Raw genomic sequence first — 26133 nt, forward strand, 5'->3', positions numbered from 1 at the left:
TAGCACATGACTTGCATGAAATAGTCCCAGCTTCAGTTCCCAGCATCCCCAGGAAAGATTTTGCCTCAAACCCTGGAGAGCCACTACTGTGCAAGTAAGTGAAAGCCAGAGGTGGGGAGCTGTGGCCCTCCAGATGTGGTTGGAGTCCAACTCCCATGAGCCCCAGCCAGCATGGCCAGTGGTCAGGGGTGATGGGAGTTGTAGTTGAGAAACATCCAGAGGGCCACCAGTTAGGCACCCCCTTCCCTGGTGTAGAAAGCACTGAGCTTAGATGCGCCCTTGATCTCTAGATGAGCCCCTGTTGCTGCTCTTCCCAGAATCTGTTACTCAAAGGCACAATACACCTGAGATTTAGATCCCATCTAGGTATTCTGGCTAATAGTCAACCACAAACTAAATCTGTCCTCCATGCCTACTCACTCTGCTAACCTTTCTTGACGTGAAGCTAAGTTTGGCCAAGGAATTCAGCCAAAGAGGCACAAGGTTGTTCATGGCTATTTCTTGGTAGCTGAGCCTGATCTGTGTTTCCATCCTTTGCAGTAGAGACTCCAATGGAACCAATGAGTGGCCTTGCTCTCTTCTTGATAGTCTTCTTCTCGTTGGTTGCCATCGTGTTTGCCATCGTCATTGGAATTATAGTCTACAACAAATGGCAGGAACAGAGCCGGAAACACTTTTACTGATTTGGAGGCGTCCTGTTGCATTCTTCCTCCTTTGCCTTCTGGAGGGCCATTGGTTTTGTTGGCATGGGAGGTTGCCTATGCAGGCAGCTAGTTTCCAGAAGCCATGCTGTGAGGACTCCTGTCCATCTGGATCTTATACTTCTAATGACAGCCTTTGGATTGGTGGTGGGCCCCCAATGATGGAGGCAGCCATATCACTCTGCTCTACTTTGACTGCTTTGAACTGTGAGTTTTCAACACTGGCATTTCTACGAGACTTTATAGACATATCCTTGATCATGCAATGTGAAGTGAACATTCATCACATCGCTCTGTGTAGATGGGAGAGACGTTTAGCCAATGAGATCTGGATTTGGTAACCTCTGCTGTTCCCTGTGGAGACTGGTTGGAAAGCAGAGTAGTTGGGTGGGTGTCAAAATGCTGGTATGTTGATCAAGGCTGTTTGGTCTGGATGTTCTACTGCAGGGGGTGGCTAAGCTGAGTTTTGCAGTTGTTGTATTCCAACTCTTGTCAGCCCCAACCAGAATCGCCAGTGGTTGGGGATGATGGGAGTTGTAGTCCAGCAGTATATGGAGGGCCACAGGTTAGCTAACAATGTTTTACTGGGATGCCTTAACTAGCATGTAGATCAGTCTTTAGCAACGTAGCACCCTCCAGTTTTCGACTACGGCTCCCATCAGCCCCAACCAGCTTGTATCTATAAGAAACCAAGGTATCCTTACCTTATGTCCCACAAATATACCTTTACTCTTATTTTTCCTCTAGTTTACAAAGACACCACCCTGCAGAATAAACAAATGTGATTGCCCTCTCTCCTAAAATAAATGGCAGCCTGCCTTATAATCCTGTCCCTCCCACTCCAAATTGAGACCTTCTGGCTTTCCCAACTGGACAAACTGCTGTACGTTTTTATTCAGGTGCTACAAAGCAGTTGACTCCTACAGCAACTAAAAGGCAGCCCCTATTTCCGAAGCGGGGAGCCTCCCCTGGTTGCTCTGCTAATGGAGGTTGGGTGGGGGAAAATCCCTTTGTTTTTAATACTAGCTGCTCCATTGACAGGAGCTCAGCTGAGGGGCCTCCCTTGCCAGTCATCCTCTGAGCCTTGCTAGCCAGCTGTGTGATGGAAAGGACAGGATGCCTCTTCTTCCTAGGTCCCACCAGAAGCCTGGTGCCTGGTGGTTCCAGAGATCAGTACTGGGAGCAGTGGCAGACTTGAGGCTAACGTTTCAGAGGCACTCTGTGCAATGCCAAAATTTGGTGCCCCCACCTCTCGTCTTCTGTTGTTCCTCATTGTTGAAGCACCCACTGTGGAGCCCTCTCAGCTTGGTGCCCAGTGCAGGCGTTTCCCTAAATCCGCCTCTCCTAGTGGCCTCACTTCCCTGAAAGTCATCTTTGCCTGCTGTTATTTTCCTGAGCACACAGCTGATCTGCAGAGTAATGTGGAAGGCAGTGCACTATGCCAGAGCACCTAGAAGCTGATGTGAAAAGTGAAAGGTAGACAGGATGGTGGGTGGGGATTTATTTTCTTATTGGCGAATTACTGTTTTAGACAAAATGCTGCTGACATTTATTGCTGCTATTACCTCCTTTATATATATATGTAAGGTGACTCTTCCCAGTTCTCTGGGGAACCTGACCTCCATCGCCCTCCAGCACTGAACACGCTCCATACAACTCAGAAGTCCCCTCTTTCCTCCCTACTGATGGGCTCCCCCTCCCCCTTTTAATGGTCAGATTGGTGTCACGGTTCACCATGGCAGGAGGAAAGGCCCGTTGGCATCAGGACCGTTTTTCACCTGAAAACTGATGCTTGAAGGCTTTATTATTTACAGTGAATTTGGCTGCCTGACCTGACCTCTGACCCCGCTGAGGCAGAGGTGCCTTACCTTGGGGTGTGCATGGGTGGAAGGGAGGATGCATCTGCTTGCGCAAATGTTGAGCATGATTCTTTACAGAAATGAGCTGTGCTTTCCCTGTGAAGTGGGGAGAGCCTGGTCACTGTCACACTGCGCATATTTTCATCTTTGCACCCCTTCCAACTTCTAAAGTTTTATAATGACCTTCAGTGACTTTGGTGTATTGGAACTAGGGTTGTGCTAAATATTCTTCATTTCAGCTTTGAGAGAGCAAGGAAGGGCAGAAAGAAAAACGTTTCCCTAAACCTGTTCATGGTCACCTTGCCTTTAGCATGTTAATTTTCTTCCTTAGTTACCATTTTTTAAAAGCTGGCTCTGTGATCTCTTTTCTCAAGTAATGCCAGGCAATCAAGGATCATGTAATGGCCCTGGTGATGGCCAAATCTGAAGGGTGAGAGCAAAGAAATCCAGTTGAGAGAGGGAGGGCTGGACTTCCGGATCTGGCCGTGTGGGACACAGGCTACTTTCCCTGCACACAGCTGGACCATGAGGTGGCAGGACTTGCTTTTCAATGCTGCTGAAAACAACCACAAATCCTGCCTCTGCTCTTTTGGCTCAACCCTAGTTCGAAAGGAACTTAAAAATGCTTTGACGTTTGTCCAGATCATAATTCACTACACCTGGTTTGGTTTTTTTTAACACGTAAGTTTAAAATGGAATGTGAAAAGTTATGAGCCAGCTGCTTAGAAGATCCCCAAGATGGAGTCAAATAAGCCAAAAACTCTGAAAAGGCCAATTTTTAAAAAGAAAAGCTCAGGATTTTGAGAGAGCCTAAGTGTCTTATTGGTTTGCATGTTACCTCATCCCAATTTAGTTAACAAATTATATTGCTTTTCAGGAGCCTTTTCTATTTAGTGATAAACATGGGCTTGTCTCTATCTCTGATGCAATTGACCTTTTGTATTAACTGCAATAAATACTATGTTCATAAACTTGTCCTAGTTAAAGGGGAAACAGGAGAGAAGTGGGGGACCTCCAGGAGAGCCTTAAAGAAAAAAACCATGTGCACTGCCCTGAATAATTGTGGGGTGGAGGCACATTGTGACCTTGCCCCCAAATGTCTCTGGCCCATGTTGTCTGCAGTGATCCTGTGCTAGATTGCTCTTTTGACCCGATCCCACTTGCCCTACCCACAGGGAACACTTCTTATGAGGGAGCCTTTGAGGGCAGAAGTGTGGAGTCTGCAGAGTGGTGAGCTTGACTTGATTATAAAAATAGATCCTTTGTGGAAAAAAGAAGAAACCACATGGGGGGGGGGGAGTCTAGTTACAAGGATGATTTTGAGAGTTGCTGTGCTAAGCAGAATGATCTCGTAATAAGTTAAAAAAAAAAAACTTTACTGTTTTAACAGCCTTCAGAGCTGGGATATGAAGTACAAGTATTCCCTTGCTCATAAATGATTGGTAAAGTTGCTCAAAAGCAACTAGTGGATTTTTGGGAATCGGCCTGAGGAACTCACAGGGAGCTTGTGTTCTTCTCATTGGGGGTGTGCTTTAAATCTTGCTGCTATCTGTCACAAGCTGCTTTTCAGAAACAGGCTGTAATTTTATAGGGTCCTTAATATAAACGAGTGAATGTATTTCTTATTGTTTAGGGAGGCACTTGGTGGTGGTCACATGAGACAACAGCATTCTGTATTGGCCTGGTCGACATGTCTTGCAAGCTAAACTATGGCTTAACGCAGTTACGCAGGCTGTGCAAGAAGAGCTTTGATCCTCTCCGATTCTGTTGCTGCTGTGCTGTGCTGAGTGAATCCATAGTTTGGCTTAGTGTGTTGTCAGATTTAACTCTCTCCTGGCTAACCACAAGCTGTAACCACGGTTTACCCTATAGTTTGCAGCTTATGGTTTGTCCAGGTGTGCTTAGCTGGGCAAAGCCCATCAGCAACGTGCCCAGGCAGGCGCACAATGGTTCGCAGAACCTGCATGCGCACACCCTTGTGCTAAGCCATGTTTTGGATTACCATGCTGTACCTGACAGCAGCTCACCAAGGAGAGGTGCAGCTTCAGGCCCAAGACTCAACAGATCTTTGTGCAACCGGAGGAGTAATCAAGGGGAGCCTCCCTGGTTGCCTCAAGTGGCAGTTGTGATAGTGAGCAGTGGAAGGAGGAAGAAGATGGCGTGCCTTCCCCATTGCTTCAATAAGAGTTCTGGATTAGTGACAGTGGATCCCTAAGGGGTGAGACCTGCTACAAATGCTCAAGTGGGTTGTGCAGTTTATCAGTGTTACGACCTCCACAAACGATGGTAGAACTAGGGTTGCCATATTTCAAAAAGTAAAAACCAGGACACCCCAAAAGTTCAGCTTTTTTTTTTTACAAAAACACAAAACCCCCGAGATTTTTCAATTGACTTACCTAAGATCCAGCAGGACAAAGCATCTTTAGGAAATTCCCCCCAGACATTAATTCCACCTTTGAAATCCTGGTAATGTCCACGAAGACCTGGATGTATGGCAGCCCTAGGGAGATCACATGCTCTGCATGCAGGAAGCCTTGGATCAATTCCTGGCACCTCATAGTTTTTTAAAACAAAATGCCGCTTTAAGGCTTTGGAGAAACACTTCATTGGGTGGGCAGACTTGAAGCTTCCAGGATCTATTTTGTTTTATTTGAACCCCCCAAGATTCACCACCTGCACTAAGTGGAAGACTAGTGGCTTTAAGAGATGGGTGCACTTGTATGAACAGGGTGCCTTTTGCTCACTGCACAGTGCAGTAATTTGAATTTAGTAAGAAAAGTGAGCTTCTGGGTCTTGTGACCCACAAACTCCAAGTGTTCTTGAATTCAGTGGCCTAATTTGTAGTGAAGCAGCCTTTTGCATTTGTTGCTATTGCTAAAGGATTGAGAAGCAAAAACACTTGCCAAACCGGACAGAGATCTACCCCCCCCGGCCTAGACAGACTAATGCTCAGCCTTGGTATGAGGCAGAATTGGGGGAGCATGTGAGCCTCCAGAAGCTGCTCCAACAATGCCAAGCGCCTTTCTGTATTTTGGTCCAGGATGGTGGGCTTTTCATGTTGGTTCTAGAGCATCAAGCAAAGCATGACACGAGGGACGCCAGTACCTTCCTTGCTAAAGGAAAAACCCATTGCAGTGCCCTGTTTTTTTAATGTGGGGGCTTCACTTCCACTGGCGCCCAAATGCAGGGTCAGCCCCTGGCTGTGGGGCTGCTGCTGAGTTAATGGCTGCAGGAGGACCCTTCCTCTTTCTGAAGATAAGTTTCCTACATCAGCCTTTGCCAACATGCTGCCCTTTGGATATTTTGGCTGACAACTCTCATCAGCTCCAAACAGCATGGCTGGAGCCGATAGTAGATCTAGGCTCAAAGATCTACTGAACACCTGCTTGGTGAAGGCTGTTTGAAATAGTGATGAAGCAATATTGTAGCCAGGAAGCATTGCTTCTTTCAAAGACCTCCCCCCCTTTTTTGCCTGATCTGGTAAAAAGATTGTATGCTCGTCTGCCTTTTTCTCTGTATTTGTTTTTGTGTCTTGACAATAAACACAGATGCTGAAGTCTCTTTGCTGCTGTATGCATTGGTGGCTTAATTTAGTTCTCTTTTACTCTATCACAGTTGGGATCTCTAAACAGCTCACAGAATGAAGAATGAGATGTTAAAATACAAAAAGCCCAGTAATTAAAAATGCAGCAACTTGTAACATATAAACTTTACTTTCCAGTGGAGGAAAAATAAAACTAGTTAGCAGCTTGGACGATCAAACAAGCAGAACTCTAATGTTAAAAGAGCATAGATCTGTTTTATTTTCAAGTGTAAGTTGTTTACAAGGCTTGGGTGGATAAAAGGATCTTCATCTGGTGCCGAAAAGAGCAAAGAAGATGCCAGATGTGAGGCTATTCTGTAGCTGAAGTGCTGCTCTCTTTGTGAGGGGCCATGCACCTCACTTCACTAGAGTGTTGGCACATGGAACAAGGGCTTTGAGGAGGATATTATAGTTTGGGTAAGTGTATGCAGGAGAATGTGATGTTCTGGGTAACCTTTATGCTGTTAAGGGCTTTCAACCAGCCCTGGAAGCAGCCTGGCATCCGGTGTGGCTGATCAGGTACTGGCATAAGATTGAACAGCTCAGTCCAATTAATAAATATACTGGCCTATTTTGAACCAGCTGTAGTTTATAGGCAGTGCTACTTACAGTGCACTGTAGTCCTAAAGGGAGGTGACCAGAGTGTCCAGGTCTGTCTAAGCTGCCATATCAGTTGGAGCTGATAAGAGGCTTGTTGAGCTATGACAGGGAAGGTGAAGCCACTGGCTCTCCAGGTGTTCCTTGACTCCAGCTTCCATTAGCCTCAGCCAGGGGATGGCTAGATGTCATCAGTCCTGATTCAGGGGTTGCTGCAAAGCAAGCCCTCTCCTAGCTTGCCATGCCCCACATTTGTGAGGGTGGCAGAGTTCCCAACAGGGCAACTCCATAGCCCCCAGCCTCCCCCAGGGGCACCACATGGAATGAACATGTGTTGGGACTGACTGAAATCCCACAGGCAGTCAGGGACTTCCACCTGTCCTGGAAGTTTGATACAGTCTGCTTATTGCAACCCCCCCCCTCAAAATGGGACATCTTTCCTTCAAAAGGGGGAGGGGGATCTGCCTCTCTCTCAAAATGGAGAACTCCACATTGAAAGCTCATATTTGAATACCTCCAATTTCTCTCTCCTGTTGTTTCCCTGTGTCTATTTTAGATTGGGTCTCCTTTGGGGCAGGAGCCTGTCAGGACTGCTCTTTGTTGTCTTGTGCACAGATGGTGCAATATAGATAATACATTCCAAATTATTTTAAACAATGTTTTAAACAGCACTCAGTGTAACCTTGAATATAACAGCAGCAGGTAAATGTTTGCTTAAACAGAAGCCCAGAAAGAAGCTGCCCAGAGCGGCTGGGGAAATCCAGCCAGGTAGGTGGGGTATAAATAATAAATTATTATTATGTCTGCATCAGAGCCAGTCTGTAAACATTGCTCAGTCTCAGATACAAATTCATGTAAATATGTTTCAGTAACAAGTATCACCTACCTGTCTTGTATGTTCCATCTGACAAGAGCAGTGAAGAGCAGGTAGGACTCATCAACCTGGGAATCTAGGAGCAGGAAAACTGATCCTAAACCTCCGCTGCTTTGCGGAACATCTTTGGGAGAAGAAAAGGCTCAGGAGTAAACCCTACGCAAATCTGGAGTCCCTAAGTCAGTTGGATGGTGCCTTGTACGCCGCCTTTAAGCAGCTCCTGCAGCCAAGCTGGTGCCAAACATCTTGCTCTTCTTGGGCCCCATCAGTGAGGCTGAGAGGATCACTTTGTCTTGCCCCTTGGGGAGGTGACACTGGTGCTACTAATGCAATGGTTTGAACTCATCCCTGGAAGCACGCTCCATTGTCTCTTGAGACACACAGATGTGGTCCGTGAGTGTGGTGGGGTAGGGGATCGGGTGTTGGCCTAGGGCCTGGGAGACCAGGGTCCAAATCCCCACCCAGCCATGAAGCCCGATGTTGGGCCAGTCACCTACCATCTCTCAGCCCAACCCACATCACGGGTTGCGGTGAGGATAATACAGGGAGAGGGAGAGCAAAATATGACACCTTGAGCTCCTGAGAGGAAAGGGGGGTTATTAAACAAACAAAAACAGACAAACAATAAATAGCTGCCTGCCCTCCAGTGCTGTAGAGGACACCAGTATTGAAGGAAAAGTCAGCTACTGGAATGAGGCATGTGTGGACTTTCACCTCAGGCAGGAGGATGTCTCAGGCAGGTTTTATGAGTGCAGAGGACCCTTCAGATAACCTGGTCCCAAACGAAGGTTTAAAGGTCAGTGGCAACACCGTAAACTGGGGTCAGAAGCAAATAGGTAAGCAACATAACTGGTGCAAACAGGTCCCGTGTGATCCAAGCATTTTAGCTCCCACATATGCCACCAAATAAAGTTTCTGAACTGTCTTCAAGGGTTACACCATGTGAAGCTCATTGCAGTAATCTAACCCCATCCTGTATCACTGAGGCAAGGCATGCCTTCTCTTTAGTAAGGCCACAGACGTTGTTAGTAAGACATGGCTGAAGATGTTGTTCCACCCCAAAGAGTGCCAAGCCAATGACCCCCCCCCACCGCAAGCTGCTTGCCTGACCCTTTAGGGGGAGTGCAGTCCTGCCCAAGCCAGTTGCACACCCCACAGGATTGCTCAGCAAATACCAACAATCCCACTTCTAGAAGCAGCGAGACTTAGGGCTTAACTTTTATTTTTTTATGGGAATATTATTGTCTGTGAGAGTGAAATATGCTAAAATATATGGTGATGGATGGGCGGGAATTGAACATAAGTCTGTTTGGATAGTCTGTTTGTACAGTGGTGCTTTACCCCCTGCTTCCCCACCCCAAGCCAGTTTTATTCAGTGATGCTGCTGTAAATTTGTGGTTGGGATCAGAAGGCCTTCATAATTGTAGGAAGGCAAAGATTAGGTGAGGATTGTCTGATGTAGGCTTATGATTTAGAAGCAGCTATGCTCCATTTTTGCCAGATATCTGGAGGCAAGATGGAGCAGGAACAGAGTGGTCCTCTGGTGCAAGACATTATAAGCAACAGCATTTGGAGACATAATTTGCTTCCACTGCAGCTAACTACCAGGTGCGTCTTTTTTTGCGAATCAGTGGTGGCTTCTTGGGAGTGGATGGTTGCTTCTTGGGAGCTTTGGGTGGTTTCTTGGGAGCCTTGGGTGGTTTCTTGGGAGCCTTGGGTGGTTTCTTGGGAGCTTTGGGTGGTTTCATGGGAACTGGAGGTGATTTTTTGGGAGCTTTGGGTGGTTTCTTGGGAGCCTTGGGTGGTTTCTTGGGAGCCTTGGGTGGTTTCATGGGAACTGGAGGTGATTTTTTGGGAGCTTTGGGTGGTTTCATGGGAACTGGAGGTGATTTTTTGGGAGCTTTGGGTGGTTTCATGGGAACTGGAGGTGATTTTTTGGGAGCTTTGGGTGGTTTCATGGGAACTGGAGGTGATTTTTTGGGAGCTTTGGGTGGTTTCATGGGAACTGGAGGTGATTTTTTGGGAGCTTTGGGTGGTTTCATGGGAACTGGAGGTGATTTTTTGGGAGCTTTGGGTGGTTTCTTGGGAGCCTTGGGTAGTTTCTTGGGAACTGGAGTTGATTTTTTGGGAACTGGAGGTGATTCCTTGGGAGTTTTGGTTGGTTTCTTGGGAGCTTTGGATGGTTTCTTGGGAGCTGGAGTTGGTTTTTTGGGAACTAGAGGTGGTTCCTTGGGAGTTTTGGGTGGTTTCCTGGGAGCTGGAGCTGGTTTCTTAGGAGTGGGAGGTTTGAGAGTAGTGGGTGTTTCCTTGGGAGTTGTGAGTAGATTTTGGGGAGTGGGTGGCAACTTATTGGGAGCTGGGAGTGGTCTCTCAGCAACTGGAGGCATTGTTTCAGGAGCTTCTTCAGGTGGCCTCTCAAGAGTTTCCTTCTTCTTTGGAGGCATTTGGTATATTATGGAGCGTCTCCCTCCCATCGGATTGATTATCTTCATTGCCAGGTAGCCCTGAAGGGGGAAAAACAGGTACAGTGGTGCCCCGCAAGACGAACGCCTCGCAAGACGAAAAACCCGCTAGACGAAAGGGTTTTCCGTTTTTCGATGCGCTTCGCAAGACGAATTTCCCTATGGGCTTCCTTCGCAAGACGAAAGCCCATAGGGAAATCTCCAGGACAGCGGGGAAGCGCAGCGCGTCTTCCCCACTGTCCTCGGACCTCCTCCGAAGGCTGGCGGTGGGACGGAGAGACCTCCTCCCGCCGCCAGCCTTCGGAAGGCTGCTCCGAAGGCTGGCGGTGGGGCGGAGAGACCTCCTCCTGCCGCCAACCTTCGGAAGGCTCCTCCGAAGGCTGGCGGTGGGGCGGAGAGACCTTCTCCCCGCGCCAGCCTTCGGATGGCTGTCCTGAAGACTTGCGGTGGGAGGAGGGTTTTCCTTCCCACCGCCAACATTCAGAATGCTGTTCTGAATGTTGGCGGTGGGGAGGAAAAACCCTCCTCCCACCGCAAGCCCCGGGAACAGAGGAGAAGCGCTGCGCGCCTTCCTCTCTGTTCCCGTACCTGTCCTGAAGGCTTGCGGGGGGAGAAAAGCCCTTCTCCGCACCGCCAGCCTGGCAAGCGGTCTCCATAGGAACGCATTAATTGATTTTCAATGCATTCCTATGGGAAACCGTGCTTCGCAAGACGAAAAACTCGCAAGAAGAAAAAACTTGCGGAACGAATTAATTTCGTCTTGCGAGGCACCACTGTAATAGCATCCCACCCAACTGCCCCAATTTTACTGGGATATCATGGGATATATATGGCTTCTGCCTGTGGCCCAGGCCACTATCTTTTCCAGAAGCATGCTGATGATGTGCTTCTGGCATGCTGTAGCCTCTGTTTCTACCACCCCATGGCCTTTGCCTGCAGCCACAGGCCGCAGTTGGCAGTGTGGGGAGAGGGACAGATGGCCAAGGTAAGGTGGGAGGGGGGCAAGTGGTGGTGGCAGGATGGGGGGAGGCTGATGAACAAATTCCTCTCGGGAAATGTTGCAGCATCAAGCAAAACTGTATTCTCAAAACAATGGACCACAACAGGCTTTCATTGCCTCCAGAGGCCCATTCCTACCGGCAGATGAGACCAGGTTTCAGACAAGCTGGAGAAGCTTTCCTGGACAATTACTTGAGGACACAGTGGAGGCCATGCCCTTGATGCCACATGGGAGGTGTGATTTTGCACTTTAATCACTGCTTGCTAGCCCTTGGAACAAGATCTATACCACCAGCACTATAGCAGTCATCTAGCCTGTTTCATTGCACACAACTCCGTATGTGTTGTGGCATGCTGTTCAGGGGACATTGCAGGCTCCACAGTGCCAAAGAGGATACTCAGGAGCGATCATGTCAGTAGTCCTCTGCAATAGTTCTCTTCATTCCATAGTGAGACAACAGCCTCAACAGGATCACCTGCTCTGTCCACCAGAAAGTGCCCTAGAGCATTCAGGAACCCACCAGAATCCGTAGCTCTCAGAGGGTGGAACACCTTAATTGCAGAGAGGGATAGCTGCCTATGAGTCCAACCTTCATCAGGACATGGTCCAACCATAATGATGGAATGACATACCCATTTCCAGATCACTTTTCATCCCTTTTGGAGCAAAGACCAAGTCAAGGGTAGGTCCTTTGTGCATTGGGTTGAAGATGACCTGAGACAGCACCATGGTTGCCATGGAATCCTGAACCAATGACCCAATGGCAGCATTGGCGTGAAAGTTGATGTCACCCAGAATTATCATCTGGGATTCCATCAGCACACTGCTCAAGACTACCTCAGCCAGCTTGGTCAGGGAGGATGTTGTTGGTGCTAGTACACCAACAGCACCCCTAAGTCTCTAAGCCCAAACATGAGATGCAGGCCCTGTAGTCCTGCTCTAAGGCAGAGAGATTTCCCACTGAGGACGAATGAAGCCTGGTGAACTACAGCAACCCCACTCCCAGACAGTCTAGCCTGGATTGATGCTGCACCTAGTGGGGCAGAGCTGGGTAAGATCTAGCAAGGTATGGGGCTGAGCCCAAGCTGCCTGATCCCCTTTGCTCTTCCTGAGCAGACTTACAGGAGCTGCGTAGATGAAGGCTGCAAACAGCAAAATCACCAGCACACAGCAAAGGAAAATCAAGAGCTTCCATTTGCTCTTCTGCCACACGACGAAGTGGATGCTCTTCAGCGGGGCTGTAAACCACAGGAAAGAGGTCTCCGGCCTCCTGGTCACGGGGAGAAGGAAGGGGCAAGAAAAGTTAACCAGATGTTGCCTACAGCAGCTGTCTCCATCTTCCCTGGCTTAAGAACATGGGGAGCTGACGTACACTGAGTTAGACTGTTGGCCCACCTAGTTCTATAAGGTATACACCAAGACCTCTGGGCCTCCAGATGTTGCTTAACTACAACTCCCATAATACCTGCCCATTAGCCACATTTGCCTGGGGGTGTGGGAGTTGTACTTCAGCAACATCTGGAAGGCCAAAGGTTCCCTGCAACTGTTCAATGCCGACTGGCAGCAGCTCTCTAGGGTTTCAGGCAGGGGATGCCCCCAGCAGGGGGGCCAGCTTGAATAAAACAACAATTTTAAAGTCAAAGACACAAAACAGTTATAAACAGTTACATGTGTAAAAACAATGCAAACATATAAAAACTATACCATGTAGTTTCTATATGTTTGCATATAAAAACAGGATACCAAGCAGTATCCAGAACAACTTAACGTCACTCTTGTGGAAAATTCAAAGGGTGGCTGTACCTAGGTGCCCAGTGCTGCTTAGAGCGGTACCAGTACAGCTAGGAAAGGTCCTCAGGGCCCACACAGATGCCAGGCAGGCATGGGCAGGGAGAGTGCCAGAGGGCACAGTGCTCAGAGCAGGCTAGCCAAACTGGGTGCATGTGGCGTAATTGGTGTAGCTCTCATACAGAAGCCTCCCAGCCACCAAATCTTTGGAAACATGCTCTGCCACAGCCTTTGCCAACCTGGTGCTCTCCAGATGTTTTGGACTGCAGTTCTCATCAGCCCCAGCCAAGCACAGGGCTGATGGGAGCTATAGCCCCAAACACCTGCAAGGTACTAGATTGGCAAAGGCTTCCTTCTTGACACAATGACATCCCCTTCCCCATTTCTACCTCCCCAGTAGTTCATGCAGCAGGGGGCACCCAGGCGCTGCAGTCTTACTCTGGTGGCTTCAGAACTGGGTTCATGTTGGGCTCCTCTCTTCCTTTCCCAGCTGGCCGCTCTTCAGCCTCCTTTTCTGTCAGCAGCTCCAAGGACATTTCCACCTTGCCCTAAGAGAACAAGAGAGGATGGGCAGAGGGGTTTCCAGGGTGGTATTCAACGGAAAAGAGCAACGACTCAAAATTGCAAAGTGTAACTTCTACTTTCTCCCCACTCCCAACTGGCTGGAGAAACCTGTGGATCAGATTTAGGTGGTGGTGGGGAGGGCAGGGAATGGGGGTGTTAAATTGCATAGCTGAAAGTCATTACACTAGTGTAACTCCTCAACTAAATACCCAATGTATGCATATTTTTCAATATATGGGGGTGGTTCTTCTGTTCATTGGGGTATCTTCTCTTCCAGCAATTGCATAGAACGGTGTGTCTATAGTGCCACCATTCTTAATTTGGCATCTCCTGTTAGTCCTGTTCAAGGCATGCCCAGCCTTGAATACTTGGGAGGGAAGGAAAGGTGGAGAGTGGGACACATTGTACATTTGGAAAACCTTTTGCTACGGCAGAGCTAGGAAGAGTTAAAGAAGGCCCAGAACAAGACAGGCAGAGCTGAGAGCCCTCCAGAGGCTCCACCCACCAGCCCCAGCCAACGTGGCTGTTTTTCACAGTCCAAAACTTCTGAAAGGCTGGCTCAGGAGTTCATGAAGTGAACTCCTCCACTCCCCTCTGTTCTACTTGCTATTCTTTGCTCCCCAGACCCAAGTCCCAACAGGCAGAGGTGGTAGATCTGGCCTATGATGCCTTACGGACCGACACGCGAGGCTTGTCTTTCTCAAAGACGATGCAGGGCCACCATCCCCTCATTTCCCTCTGCTTGAACAGGGAGACAGGTTTCCGTTTGCGGCGATGGAAAAAAGAGGTGGAGGTGGTGGCACCGGTGTCCTCCAGCAGCATCTTCACGGTGCAGTCGCGGGGACGCTTGGCGGGGCTAGGCATGCTGTTCAGGTTCAGCTCCAGGATTCCTGCAAGTGGAACCGGGTGCTCAGTCTCCATGCTTTGTGAAGGACAGGGACAGATGGCATGTTTGACGGCAGGGGAAGGCAGGGGAACCTCAGGCCAGGGGGGAAATGCAGCCTGGCCACAGCCACACTCCCCAGGCCACACCCTGCACCCTCCATGAGTGTTTTTGCCTGGTGTCAGGAGCAAACCAACAATAAATCACACTGTGCAAGTTGAAGCTAACTTTTTATTTGGAAGAACATGATCTGCACAGACTTGGTGGCGCATCAAGCCTAATGAACACAGCAGCCCGTCCCTGGTAGGTCTTGCCCCATAGTTCAGTTGCCAAGACTGAAAGTCCATCCGTACCCCCCCCCCGGTCATCTGAGTACCCTCCTTCCCAAGGTTTTTCTCAAGCATTTAGAAACTCTGCCTCCACCCTTTTCATTCGTCTTCATTAGGAAGAACTTCCTGACAGTAAGAGCTGTTTGACAGTGGAATTTGCTGCCAAGGAGTGTGGTGGAGTCTCCTTCTTTGGAAGTCTTTAAGCAGAGGCTTGACAACCATATGTCAGGAGTGCTCTGATGGTGTTTCCTGCTTGGCAGGGGGTTGGACTCGATGGCCCTTGTGGTCTCTTCCAACTCTATGATTCTATGATTCTGCTTCAGGGAGATCAGGCGGGAGAAGAGCTTATCTCAGCAGAAGGGAGAGACCCCCTTGCTTCTTCAGCAACCTGACTTCTCTGCCTCTTGGCCTCCCTCCTCCCCTGCTTCAGCTGTTGCCTCTGATTCTGGACTTCTGTCTGCCATAGACTCCCTCCAGCTCACTGAGCCCTGTTACCTCTCCAGCTTCCGACACCTGCTCCTCCCAGTCTTCTCCCTCATCCCCCTCTGACCACCCATTGCTGTCCCACCACCCCTCCCTGGCCTCTGAGCCTTCTTCCCTGGGAGGTTCCCTCAGCTGGTTCCTCCCACTGCGTCCAACCAGTCCATGATACCTGACTAGAATGCAACTAGGGTCTCTGTTAATGCTTCTTGCATCTCTGGGCAGAGGACAGCGTGGATGTGTGCATGTGCACAGGGAACCTCGCCGACTGTACAAGGCAAAATCCAAAGCTATGGCTTTGCCCACAGTTGGCTCTGGCCCTGCCTGCCACTTGCATGTGGCCCCTGGGAGGCTGCCCAGAAGGGAAAGCGGCCCTCAGGTGAAGAAGCTTCCCCACCCTGAAATAGGACATGGGGTGAAAAGCCTTGTCTTGCCCCCCAGGCTCAGGATTCTTTTTACCTATAAAGTCGTCAGCTGAGAACTTGTCATTGTCCCAGATCTGGATGATGAGCTTGGGGGGCACTTTCTGCATGGTCTCGTCAAGGCTCCAGAAATGTTGCTGCAAACAGGGTAGAAGAAGGGCTGTTGAAATGGGAGACGCAGGACAGGCGTCAAGGCAGATCTGCTCAAGTCAGGACCACACCTGGGAGCTGACGCCAAGGCTGTGGGGCAGGAGCACAGAGGAGGGCAAGCAAGACAACCAGGGGTTGGAAACCAAGCCTTATGAGGAACGGTTGAGGGAACTGGGCATGCATAGCCTGGTAAAGAAGAGAGTGAAAGGAGATATGATGGCCATCTGTCTAAAGGGCTGTCACATGGAAGAGGGAACAGGCTTGTTTTCTCTGACTCTGGAGGGCACGTCTGAAACCAATGGCTTCAAGTGACAAGAAAGGAGATCTTGACCATCAGGAAGCACTTTCTGACAGTAAGAGCTGTTTGACCGTGGAACGGTCTCCCTCAGGAGGTGGAGGACTCTCCTTCCTTAGAGGTGTTTAAGCAGAGGTTGGATGACATCTGTCATGTATAATCTCGTTGAGATTCCTGCATTGCAGGGGGTTGGACTAGATGGCCCTCAGTGTCCGTCCTAACCCTACAATTCTATGATTCTATAATTAACAGCATGAAACAGTGCTTTCCAGAGAAAGGAGTGTGGTAAAGCACTTGCCTGACACTAGGTGGCAGCACCAACTTGGAGTATTCTTTGAAGTTTATTAGCTAGAGATGCCGGCCAGTTGCTCCAGGGCTATTCACTGGAGGAAGCACATTGGGCCCCCTGACTATTTTCACAGAAATTTAGATGAACCGTCATTAAGCTGACTAGGGACATGGATCATATTCCTGGTGATGAAGCAAGTTTTTAGTTTGCTTGCAACAAAAACGACCGCTGTGTGTTGTGCTGGGATGACTCTCAAAATTCACAAGTGACATGCCAAATAAACAACAACAATAGTATTAAAGTAAACTGATGAAACGGAGAGGGAATTGTTTCAAGATGAAGCAACAAGGGGGAAATGTGCATTGCGAAAAATTAACTAAGGCTCATGCCGCTGCTGCTGCTGCCGGATTTCGATCTGTGGCCTGGGACTATTGGGAAAGAAGGAATTGGCAACAGCAACCAGAATGGAATCTTACTTTCGATGATATGTGCAGCGCACAATGTTGTTATTACCAACACACTCGTTCAACAACAACAAAAAATTTAAAACATCTTGGAGGCATCCTTGGGCAAACCACTGGCACCTCTTAGACTATGTTATTGTCCGTGCTAAAGATCGCCGTGATGTGCTCCTTACCAGAGCTATGACGAGAGCTGACGACTGCTGAACAGATCACCAACTAATACACTCCATGATGGCTATCAAGATTATACCTCAATGCAGGCTTCAAGGAAGGAAACCAAGGTGCAAAATGAACACTCAAGCCCTTCAAGATCCCATTAAGCAGGATTGCTTCCAGACAACTCTTAAGGACCATCTGCTTTCAGAATTCCCTGATAACATTGAGGAACACTGGACCAAGGTAAAAACATCCATTATTGCAGCCTGTGAACAAACTATTGGATACCAAACCGAAACACCAGGACTGGTTTGATGAGAATGACAGTGAGATTGGACGCATGATTGACAAGAAAAGGAAGGCCTTTCAGATCTGGCAAAGAGATAGAAACTGTGCCACTAAGAAAGAAACCTATGCCAACGCTAAGGCTGAGGTTCAAAGAAGAACCAGAGAACTACAAAACACCTGGTGGATTTAAAAAAAAAAAAAGCCCAAGAGATCCAGCACTTAGCCGGCACTCATGATACACAGTTTCTTTTCTTTTTTTAAAAATAATTTTTATTAAGTTTCATCTTACCAAATTAAACACATCAAACCAATTAATCCAAATTATAACAATACAAATCATATAATCCAATTATTTTCCAAATTATAAATTTATGTGGGGGGTACCCATGCTTCTTGATCGGCAGGAGTCCAATCCTCAAATATTTGTGCTGCTTTCATATTAAGAATGATATTTCCAATCCCCTCTTCTCAATCCTTGTCGTTACTCATTTTCCTTTTCATTCACCTCCGAGTTGCTCCGCAAGTGGGTTGGAAAAAACAGTCTTATTTGTGTTTCTGTGTGGGCTTTGTAATGCTCTCTCGTAAATCACTCTCATCCAATAGTTCAGGCATTTCCGCTCGAGCAGGCAATCGCCATCTTGTCGTTCCGATGAAATACAGTCTAAAAGCTCGCTCTTTAACTTTCCCGACCTGTTGCATCGTAAATTAGTCTTTTTCCAGGGGGGCTGCCCCTTCCAGTTCGCAATCTCATCAAAAATAATAAATCTTCGGCTCGCCCTCCCCAAGACCAAACCTCCTGCAACACAGGTCTCGTATCACATTTCCATTCTTACTGCGTCACAAAGAGAGCCCTTCTTCTTTCCAGATCCTTCACAAAGTACAACCTTTAAGTTCATATTATTCTCACACAGTTCATTTTTAGTCCCATTTGCCAATTAATTGCTGTGACGGATCTTCTAAGAGGGAGGGTTATTAGTTAATCACATAGAGCAAAAAAAATAAAAAGTCATTTCCCCCCTCTTTCAGTTCCGTTGCATTCCATTCCACATACCATGTCTGTAGTACTTTGATGTAATCTTCCGTCTCAGTCTTCTTCATTTCGATGGTAAAATTGTTAGCAGATAAAAACCTCCTGCCTCTCTTGAAGCATGTGCGTTATCTTTCACCAATTTTTTTCTTTTTAAGTAATGCAACTAGTTTCGCACCTGGAAGCAGCTTCAGAGGAGTTCCAAGGCCCGCTGAGGGTTGTGTACCCAGTGCCTCACCCCCTCCTTCTTCCGAACTCGGGGGTGATTTATGGCAACAGCGGGTGAAAACTGCGTCTCTCCCCCCTGGAGAGACGAGGGAGACTGATTTACTCCCCATAATCAGCCTCTAATTACCTCGTGCGAGCTGGATAGATGTTAATATCCACCATCTTCCAAGGCGCCCCTAGCGGCCCCGATACACAGAGTTTCTTTAAAGCCACAAAGACCATCTATGGGCCAGTAAATCATGGCATATGCCCCCTACACTCAACAGATGGTGTTGTTGCTGTTTAGTCCTTTAGTCGTGTCCGACTCTTCGTGACCCCATGGACCAGAGCACGCCAGGCACTTCTGTCCTCCACTGCCTCCCGCAGTTTGATCAAACTCATGCTGGTAGCTTCAAGAACACCATCCAACCATCTCATCCTCTGTCGTCCCCTTCTCCTTGTGCCCTCCATCTTTCCCAACATCAGGGTCTTTTCCAGGGAGTCTTCTCTTCTCATGAGGTGGCCAAAGTATTGGAGCCTCAGCTTCAGGATCTGTCTTTCCAGTGAGCATTCAGGACTGATTTCCTTAAGAATGGATACGTTTGATCTTCTTGCAGTCCATGGGACTCTCAAGAGTCTCCTCCAGCACCAGAATTCAAAAGCATCCATTCTTCGGCGATCAGCCTTCTTTATGGTCCAGCTCTCACTTCCATACATTACTACTGGGAAAACCATAGCTTTAACTATACGGACCTTTGTTGGCAAGGTGATGTCTCTACTTTTTAAGATGCTGTCTAGGTTTGTCATTGCTTTTCTCCCAAGAAGCAGGCGTCTTTTAATTTCGTGGCTGCTGTCACCATCTGCAGTGATCATGGAGCCCAAGAAAGTAAAATCTCTTACTGCCTCCATTTCTTCCCCTTCTATTTGCCAGGAGGTGATGGGACCAGTGGCCATGATCTTCGTTTTTTTGATGTTAAGCTTCAGACCATATTTTGCGCTCTCCTCTTTCACCCTCAATAAAAGGTTCTTTAATTCCTCCTCACTTTCTGCCATCAAGGTTGTATCATCTGCATATCTGAGGTTGTTGATATTTCTTCCGGCAATCTTAATTCCGGCTTGGGATTCATCCAGTCCAGCCTTTCGCATGATGAATTCTGCATATAAGTTAAATAAGCAGGGAGACAATATACAGCCTTGTCGTACTCCTTTCCCAATTTTGAACCAATCAGTTGTTCCATATCCAGTTCTAACTGTAGCTTCTTGTCCCAAATAGAGATTTCTCAGGAGACAGATGAGGTGATCAGGCACTCCCATTTCTTTAAGAACTTGCCATAGTTTGCTGTGGTCGACACAGTCAGAGGCTTTTGCATAGTCAATGAAGCAGAAGTAGATGTCTTTCTGGAACTCTCTAGCTTTCTCCATAATCCAGCACATGTTTGCAATTTGGTCTCTGGTTCCTCTGCCTGTTCTAAATCCAAATCTGGGAGTTCTCGGTCCACATACTGCTTGAGCCTTCCTTGTAGAATTTTAAGCATTTAAGCATTTAAGAATTTTAAACAGATGGTATCACACTTCTAAAAGATAAAGAAGCTGGAAATAACATTACCAGCACCCCCTTAACTGTAACTTCCCTGTAGCTCCTGAAATCCTCTCACAAATTCTGCAAAAACAAATTAGAGATGAGCTTGCAGTATCTCCAAATCTGGGTGGGTTATGTACAGCTATTAACCAAATGAAAAACAACAAGGCCAGTGAACCTGATGGGATACCTGCTGAAGTATTCAAAGTGGGTGGAATTGAACTTACGAAACAACTTCACAAGCTCATCGAAAAAGTGTGACAGAACTGATTGCAGAAACTATCGAGGCATCTCTCTGTTAGCTGTAGCCGGCAAAATTCTTGCAAGGATCTTAGCAAACTGTATCTTAACAATATTCAAGGTGACCCTTCCTGAATCCCAAAATGGTTTTCGGCCTTCTAGGGGGACAGTGGACATGATTTACACCGCTCGACAGCTTCAAGAAAAATGCAGAGAGCAAAACCAACCCATGTATATGGCATTTATTGACCTGACTAAGGCCTTCAACACTGTAAATCACAATGCCCTGTGGACTGTTCTTCTGAAAATTGGCTGCCCAGATAAATTTGTGAACATCATTCAGCTCCTCCATGATAAGGGAGAAATGTGCTAAGAGGAAGGCACATTTGGCAAACCCTCACTGTGATCAACCCTCCTTCACTCATTCATTCAAGTTTAACAAAATTTATGTACTACTTAGTCAAAACAAATAATAATAATCAAAGCAGTTTGCATAAATGAATATAAAATATTCACAAGAAAACACCAATAATATAAACTGATTTTAAAAACAAATAGAAATATTAAAATGTTAAAATGGGAGAAAACAACTACACACTATAAATTTGCATGTCTGTCTAGGTGTGGCCTACGCCAAAAGGATTTTTTTAAAGCAGGCATCAACAAGAGTGCAGCAAAGGTGCCTACAGAGAGTTCAGGTGCTGCCACACATTAAGAGATTGATTCCTTGCAAGTGCAGAGCAGGCATGATATGTCAATTGTAAAGGTGCCAGTTCTGGCGGTCCACGTGGTTGAGGGCGCTCCTATGGGGTAAGGTAAGCTTTGAGTAAGCCAAGGCCACCTCCCTTTTTCTAAATTGGAGCAATGCTCTGTTTCAGTTTCCACCTACCTTCTTGGTGAGAACGCAGACCTGCTCCATGGGCAGGTACTCCAAGGTAAACACAAAGCGCCAGTTGAAGTTGCCTTCTCCTGTCAGGGACCTATAATGGATATCTGTCTTCTGCTTGTCCTCCTCCAGGCCATCCATCCACCTGGAACCAGGGCAAAGGAGATGCTGGAGTTGTTCATAGGAACTCTTTTGCCCCACCCCAGATTCTAGGGCACACTTGGGTACATTGGCAATAAAAAGCTGCACCATCTAGTCCCGCTGGCAGCTTTGGGAGAGATGTCCCTCTTCCTCCATGACCCTTAGGCAAGGGACAGGCGGGAGCTGAATGCAGAGCAAAAAGTCCAGGTTCCCCTGACATCTCTGCTGCTGGAGCGTATCATCCAGCCCAATCTTCCCCAACCTGAGGCCTTCTGAATCTTTTGGACTCCAACTCCCATCAGCCTCAGCAACACAAGGCCATACAGGCTGGTGATGATGGAAGTTGCATTCCAGAACATTTAGAGGACACTAGGTTGGCAAAGGCTATTTTTCACCCCTTTAAGGTGCCAGAAAACCCATCTTTTATTTCTTGCATTAGACTATTGGGGCAACCCTTTTTGAAGGCTGATGGGAGTTGCAGTTCAGCTACAAATGTGGCAGAGGAGCAAAGGTTCTCTATACCAGGAGAAGGAGAAAGTTCTGGTGCACAAGTTGATGCAGAAGCACCAGCCAAATCTTTAGCTACTAGTCTCTCCTTTGTGAACTGCTGCTTCATTTGATTGTTGTGAACCACCTTGGTTCTTTGGAGAAAAGCAACACAACTGATGAATGAATTCATGAATGGTTTTGTTATGCAAATGGGGCTATAACAGTTTGGGAATCATGGAGCTGACACCTCAAAGGAAATATGGCTAGGGCTGGTAGATAGCTCTCCATCTGCAAATAACACCAGTTGTTGGTCACTTGCCACCACAGGATTTGGGCTGCCATAAACCTTCTGCCTCTGTTCTCTCGTACCCTTTCACATAGATGTCACTCATCCTGTCTCCAAAAATGTTGGTGTCTTCCAGATCCACATCTTTGGTGTTCCAGATGATGCAGCGAAGTTCGTGCCTACAGAGGAGACGAACAGGAAAGTCTTGGTGCTACTGGGAGGGTGCTTTAAGGGATTCCTCTTCCTGCTATATACAACAGGAAGGCTAACAAGGGCAGGCTAACAAGGACTTTTACTGGAAAACTTTCTGTGCAACCCCGCTCTAGTCCAGTGTGGAGATTCCAGTGGGGTTTGGAGCTGGAACCTTCTGAATGCAAAGCAAATGCTCTAGCACTGAGTTGTAGCCCTTCCCTAAGAGCAGGGGTGCCACCAGTAGATGCCTTTGTGAACCAGCTTCCCCCTTGTGTCATGCTCTGGGATTAGAAACAATGACAAGTATGCAACAGCGGACACGGGGTGGTCAGATCCAGCATCCACGTCCACCTGCACCCTGACACTCTCATTCAACCATCCTGAAAATGTGCTACGCGGGTGCAAATAGTTCTGGGTCTTTAAAAGGGTTGGTGTGGCTGTGTTTGGTGCACCTACTTCTTGGGCTTCCTTGGGGTGATGTCAAAAGGAGGTCCTGGCTCACCTATGTTTTCTGGGAAGATGTCAACCCACATCTGCACTTTCCCCTGGATATGAAGAGAGGTACATTCTTAAAGTTTTTCAGTTGGTACTTCAGTGATGTACATAAAGTATAGTCACAAAACAGACAGTGAACATAACGAGATAAAAAAACATCCACCACATCCTCCTCCCCAGGCAAGTAATTGTATTCTCATGTATACTCACTGTTGCCTATTTCATTCATTTTCTCTGCTGTTCTTGCAGGGACCTTACAGAGCATATTGCCAGGCTAATGTCACCATTTTAACTGGCCAGAAGAGACTGAGATGTCCAAGGAAAAAGTTAGGAGCAGAAACATAACAATGGCATCTGGATTTGTGCTGATGCTGGTGACAAGGTGTTTTGTAAACCTGATATGTTGGCCTATGTGATAAGCTGCCACCAAACAGCCTGCAATGCAGCTGGTTTCTTTTTCCCCTTCAAGATTGCTACATCACATCTTATTTCTTCAGCAACTGCTAACTTCCAGACTTTCTTAAGCCACAATTCTAGTTCAGTGCCCTGCGGGGTCCTCCCGGTTTGGGCTATAGGGCACAAGATTTATAAAGGAGCCTGCAAATTCAGACCTGCAGGCAAGAAGGCTGGTCTTTCTTTCCAGTTCCAGTGTGTGCCACTCTGCTTCAAAAGGCAGGTTCCATTTCATCTACCAGCACCTATTTAGGATATTACAGTACTTCAGCTTGTCTGAAAGGTCTCCTGGGGGTCAGTGCCAAACTTATCCTTGCCTGCTGCAGCCAAATGGGGAGGAAATGGGTCTGGGGCAGGAGTATTTAGGGTAACATCTACTACACTGAAACCAGCTTCAACTCCCACCCAAAGAACCCTGGGAATTGTAGTTCTGTTGGATGACGGATTTCTCACAAAACTATAACCACAGCTCTCAATATACTTCGGTAGAAGCCATGCACTTTAAATATGTGATATGGATTCCTCTTTAGTTTCTTTCTTAAAGTGGATTTCTCATACAAGGGCAGCAAAACTCTTGAATCTACTTTAATTACAGAAACCTACATTTTGTGGCGTGCACGGGAATCCCCCCCCTCAAAAGACTGACTGCCTGGAGGCTTCCTCGGAGGCTGGCTTAAATTCCTCTCTGATGTCCTCCTACCATTGGGCAAATGTGTAGAAATGCTTTTGGTTTGTCAAGCTGCCATGGCTTTTTAAATGCATGGCTTATTTTAATATCCTTTAACAGGGCAGTTCTTGTTGGTTTCACCTGTCCTTATTTTATCATCACACACTTTAAAAAATGGTTTTATAGCATTTTTAAAAATCATAACTGTCAGGGAATCAGGAGCAGGAGCAATGGGGAGAGAGGAATGGGAGAGCGAAGGGGAAGAATCTGAGGGCAGCGTAGGGGAGTATGACAGTGGCCCGAGAGATTCCATGAGCTTCTCCAGCGAATCAGAAGATTCCCAGAAGGGGGCGCCAATGGTCAGGGCAAGGGGGGTCCCAGGGGGGACGCACCAGAAACAAGGAGCCAGAGGGGAACCCCAAAACAGCAGTGGAGGATCGGGACCAGTTTCCCCACCAGAGCGTAGTGGGGGGGAAGAGTCACATGTGTCAGGGCCAGCGTCTCCTCCAGAGAGGGAGTCAGGGCTGACCACGCCTCCATCGGAGAGTGGAGGAACGGAAGGGAGGTCAGTTGCAGCTAGCCCCCCCGAAGGGGGAAGCAGTGACAGCAGCAGTGAAACGGTCAGGAGGAAAGCTGCTGGCTGGGCGCGCGCGCCAAGTTCAAATGTGCAGGCGCGCGGGACAGCAGGAGACCCAGATGGGGAACCAGCTCCTAAAGCCCGCCGGAGGGAGGGAGACGGCTCAGGGGAATCAGCCTCAGAGGAGGCTAGAAGGGGCGAGACCCTGGCGGGCAGGCGGACCCAGAGGAGGAAAGAGCAGCGGAAAAGGTGGAGCAAGGCTAGAATCTTAAATTGGTGTCAGGGGGGAGGAGACTCAGACGGAGCATCAGCGGTCTGACAGTTGAGACGTAGAGCTGCGCGCTGCGGCTCTGGAAGTGAAACTGAACTTCAATAAAGACTTTTGTGCTTAACAACGAAGCAGTGTTGGTCCTTTGTGAGCTGGGACCTAGGGTAGCTCTGACAATAACCATCATCACTTGGTAAGCCACTTTGAATGCTTTGCATAGAAAGGTTGGATATATATTGCAATTATAATAAATGAACAGTAAATCGGACCTGCAGAAAAATCTTGCTGACAGATGTGCTTCTGTTCAGATTTCTAGCCAGCCACCCCTTTTACAGGATACTATTCTTTTCTGTCCCTCCATCAACTCCCAGCATTCTGGGGTTTAGCCAACCAACTTCTACTCAGTGAGACCCATTGAAATGAATGAACATAATGAACATGCCTATTAATTTCAATGGGTCTACGCTGAGCACTACCGGCATTGGACACAGTCTTTGCCCGCTGAGCATGCTCAGTCCTTACTGTGTTGTTTTGGAGATTCCTTGCCCCTGATCCTTGGGATTAAGTACTCTTCTGAGTGGATGGTACTGTTTGGGCTACGTAAGTGTCAGCACTTGGAGAATGAGTTTGCTGTAGTTTTATGTAGGATAAATGAACATGTCAGCCAAGTGTGTAGCTGCTCTAAGCTTCCCACCTGTGAAGGGGAGCCAGACTACAGGGGCAAATAGTGAAGCTTCTCTCTTCCAGCAACCACCAAATGTGTAGGCTCAGCAGCAGCTAACCTGGCACCCTTCAGAGGTTGTCAGGGATGGTAGGAGCTGCAGTTCACAGCAACTGGCTACTCCTGGTGCAGTGGGGAAATGGAGGCAGGAAATTTACCTGCTGGATCCCAGGATTGGTAGCGCTGTAGATGCCACGAGTCTCCACGTGTTCAGGCACCAGCCCACAGGTGTGGAGGAGATGGAGAGCCATGCGCTCTTTTGGAGGCCCCAGGAAGCCATGTGAAGGTAGTTTAGTCTCTGAAAGGGGAGTGTCAAGTACAACAGAATCAGCACTTATTCAGCCAAATGTATCACAGGAGAGTGAGACTTCCATGCAGGGCAAAGGGGGCCACAATTACAAATAAAATTCTGCTCCAATGCACCCTGTGTTCTACAATTTATACACATTGTGCAACATGAGCACATTTGCAGAGTGCTTCTTCTGGGGGAGCATTTTTCCTTGCATTATGCTCTTCCCATAAACCTTTGTGGGGATTTATTGGATTTTTTATTATTATTATTATTATTATTATTATTATTATTATCATCATCATCATCATCATCATCATTATTATCTTCGTTTGTTTGTTTATTGTGATTTTATGTTGTAACCACTCTGAGGCCTGTGGGTATATGGCAGTATACAAATGTTAATAATAATAATAATAATAATAATAATAA

At 47.5% G+C, this 26133-nt stretch overlaps 2 protein-coding genes and 1 long non-coding RNA gene across 5 annotated transcripts in view; 1 reads left to right on the forward strand and 2 right to left on the reverse strand.

Moving 5' to 3' along the window:
• LMAN2L (lectin, mannose binding 2 like) overlaps positions 1 to 6121 on the forward strand; it is a 39258-nt gene extending 33137 nt beyond the window's left edge. For all 3 annotated transcript variants that reach the window (XM_083629610.1, XM_083629611.1, XM_083629612.1), the window contains one exon: positions 541 to 6121. In XM_083629610.1, the coding sequence (XP_083485736.1) occupies positions 541 to 683 (143 nt within the window). In that variant the 3' untranslated portion in view covers positions 684 to 6121. The remainder of the gene's footprint in view (positions 1 to 540) is intronic.
• Positions 3925 to 9587, reverse strand: LOC310769940. The gene is made up of 2 exons (XR_014551872.1): positions 9369 to 9587; positions 3925 to 9305 (listed from the first exon to the last, which is right to left on the reverse strand). It is a non-coding gene; the product is annotated as an uncharacterized lncRNA (long non-coding RNA).
• Positions 9588 to 9590: 3 nt separating this feature from the next.
• The window catches only part of FER1L5 (fer-1 like family member 5), a gene marked incomplete at both ends in the record, with an annotated part of 103232 nt that continues 86689 nt past the window's right edge, over positions 9591 to 26133 (reverse strand). Inside the window, 9 exons of the mRNA XM_083625824.1 lie at positions 9591 to 10118; positions 12199 to 12346; positions 13303 to 13412; positions 14107 to 14318; positions 15580 to 15679; positions 21127 to 21268; positions 22123 to 22218; positions 22688 to 22776; positions 25571 to 25710. Of these exons, the coding sequence (XP_083481950.1) occupies positions 9591 to 10118; positions 12199 to 12346; positions 13303 to 13412; positions 14107 to 14318; positions 15580 to 15679; positions 21127 to 21268; positions 22123 to 22218; positions 22688 to 22776; positions 25571 to 25710 (1565 nt within the window). The remainder of the gene's footprint in view (positions 10119 to 12198; positions 12347 to 13302; positions 13413 to 14106; positions 14319 to 15579; positions 15680 to 21126; positions 21269 to 22122; positions 22219 to 22687; positions 22777 to 25570; positions 25711 to 26133) is intronic.

Source organism: Podarcis filfolensis (assembly GCF_964270895.1).
Source record: "Podarcis filfolensis genome assembly, chromosome: 8".
Lineage (NCBI taxonomy): Eukaryota > Metazoa > Chordata > Lepidosauria > Squamata > Lacertidae > Podarcis > Podarcis filfolensis.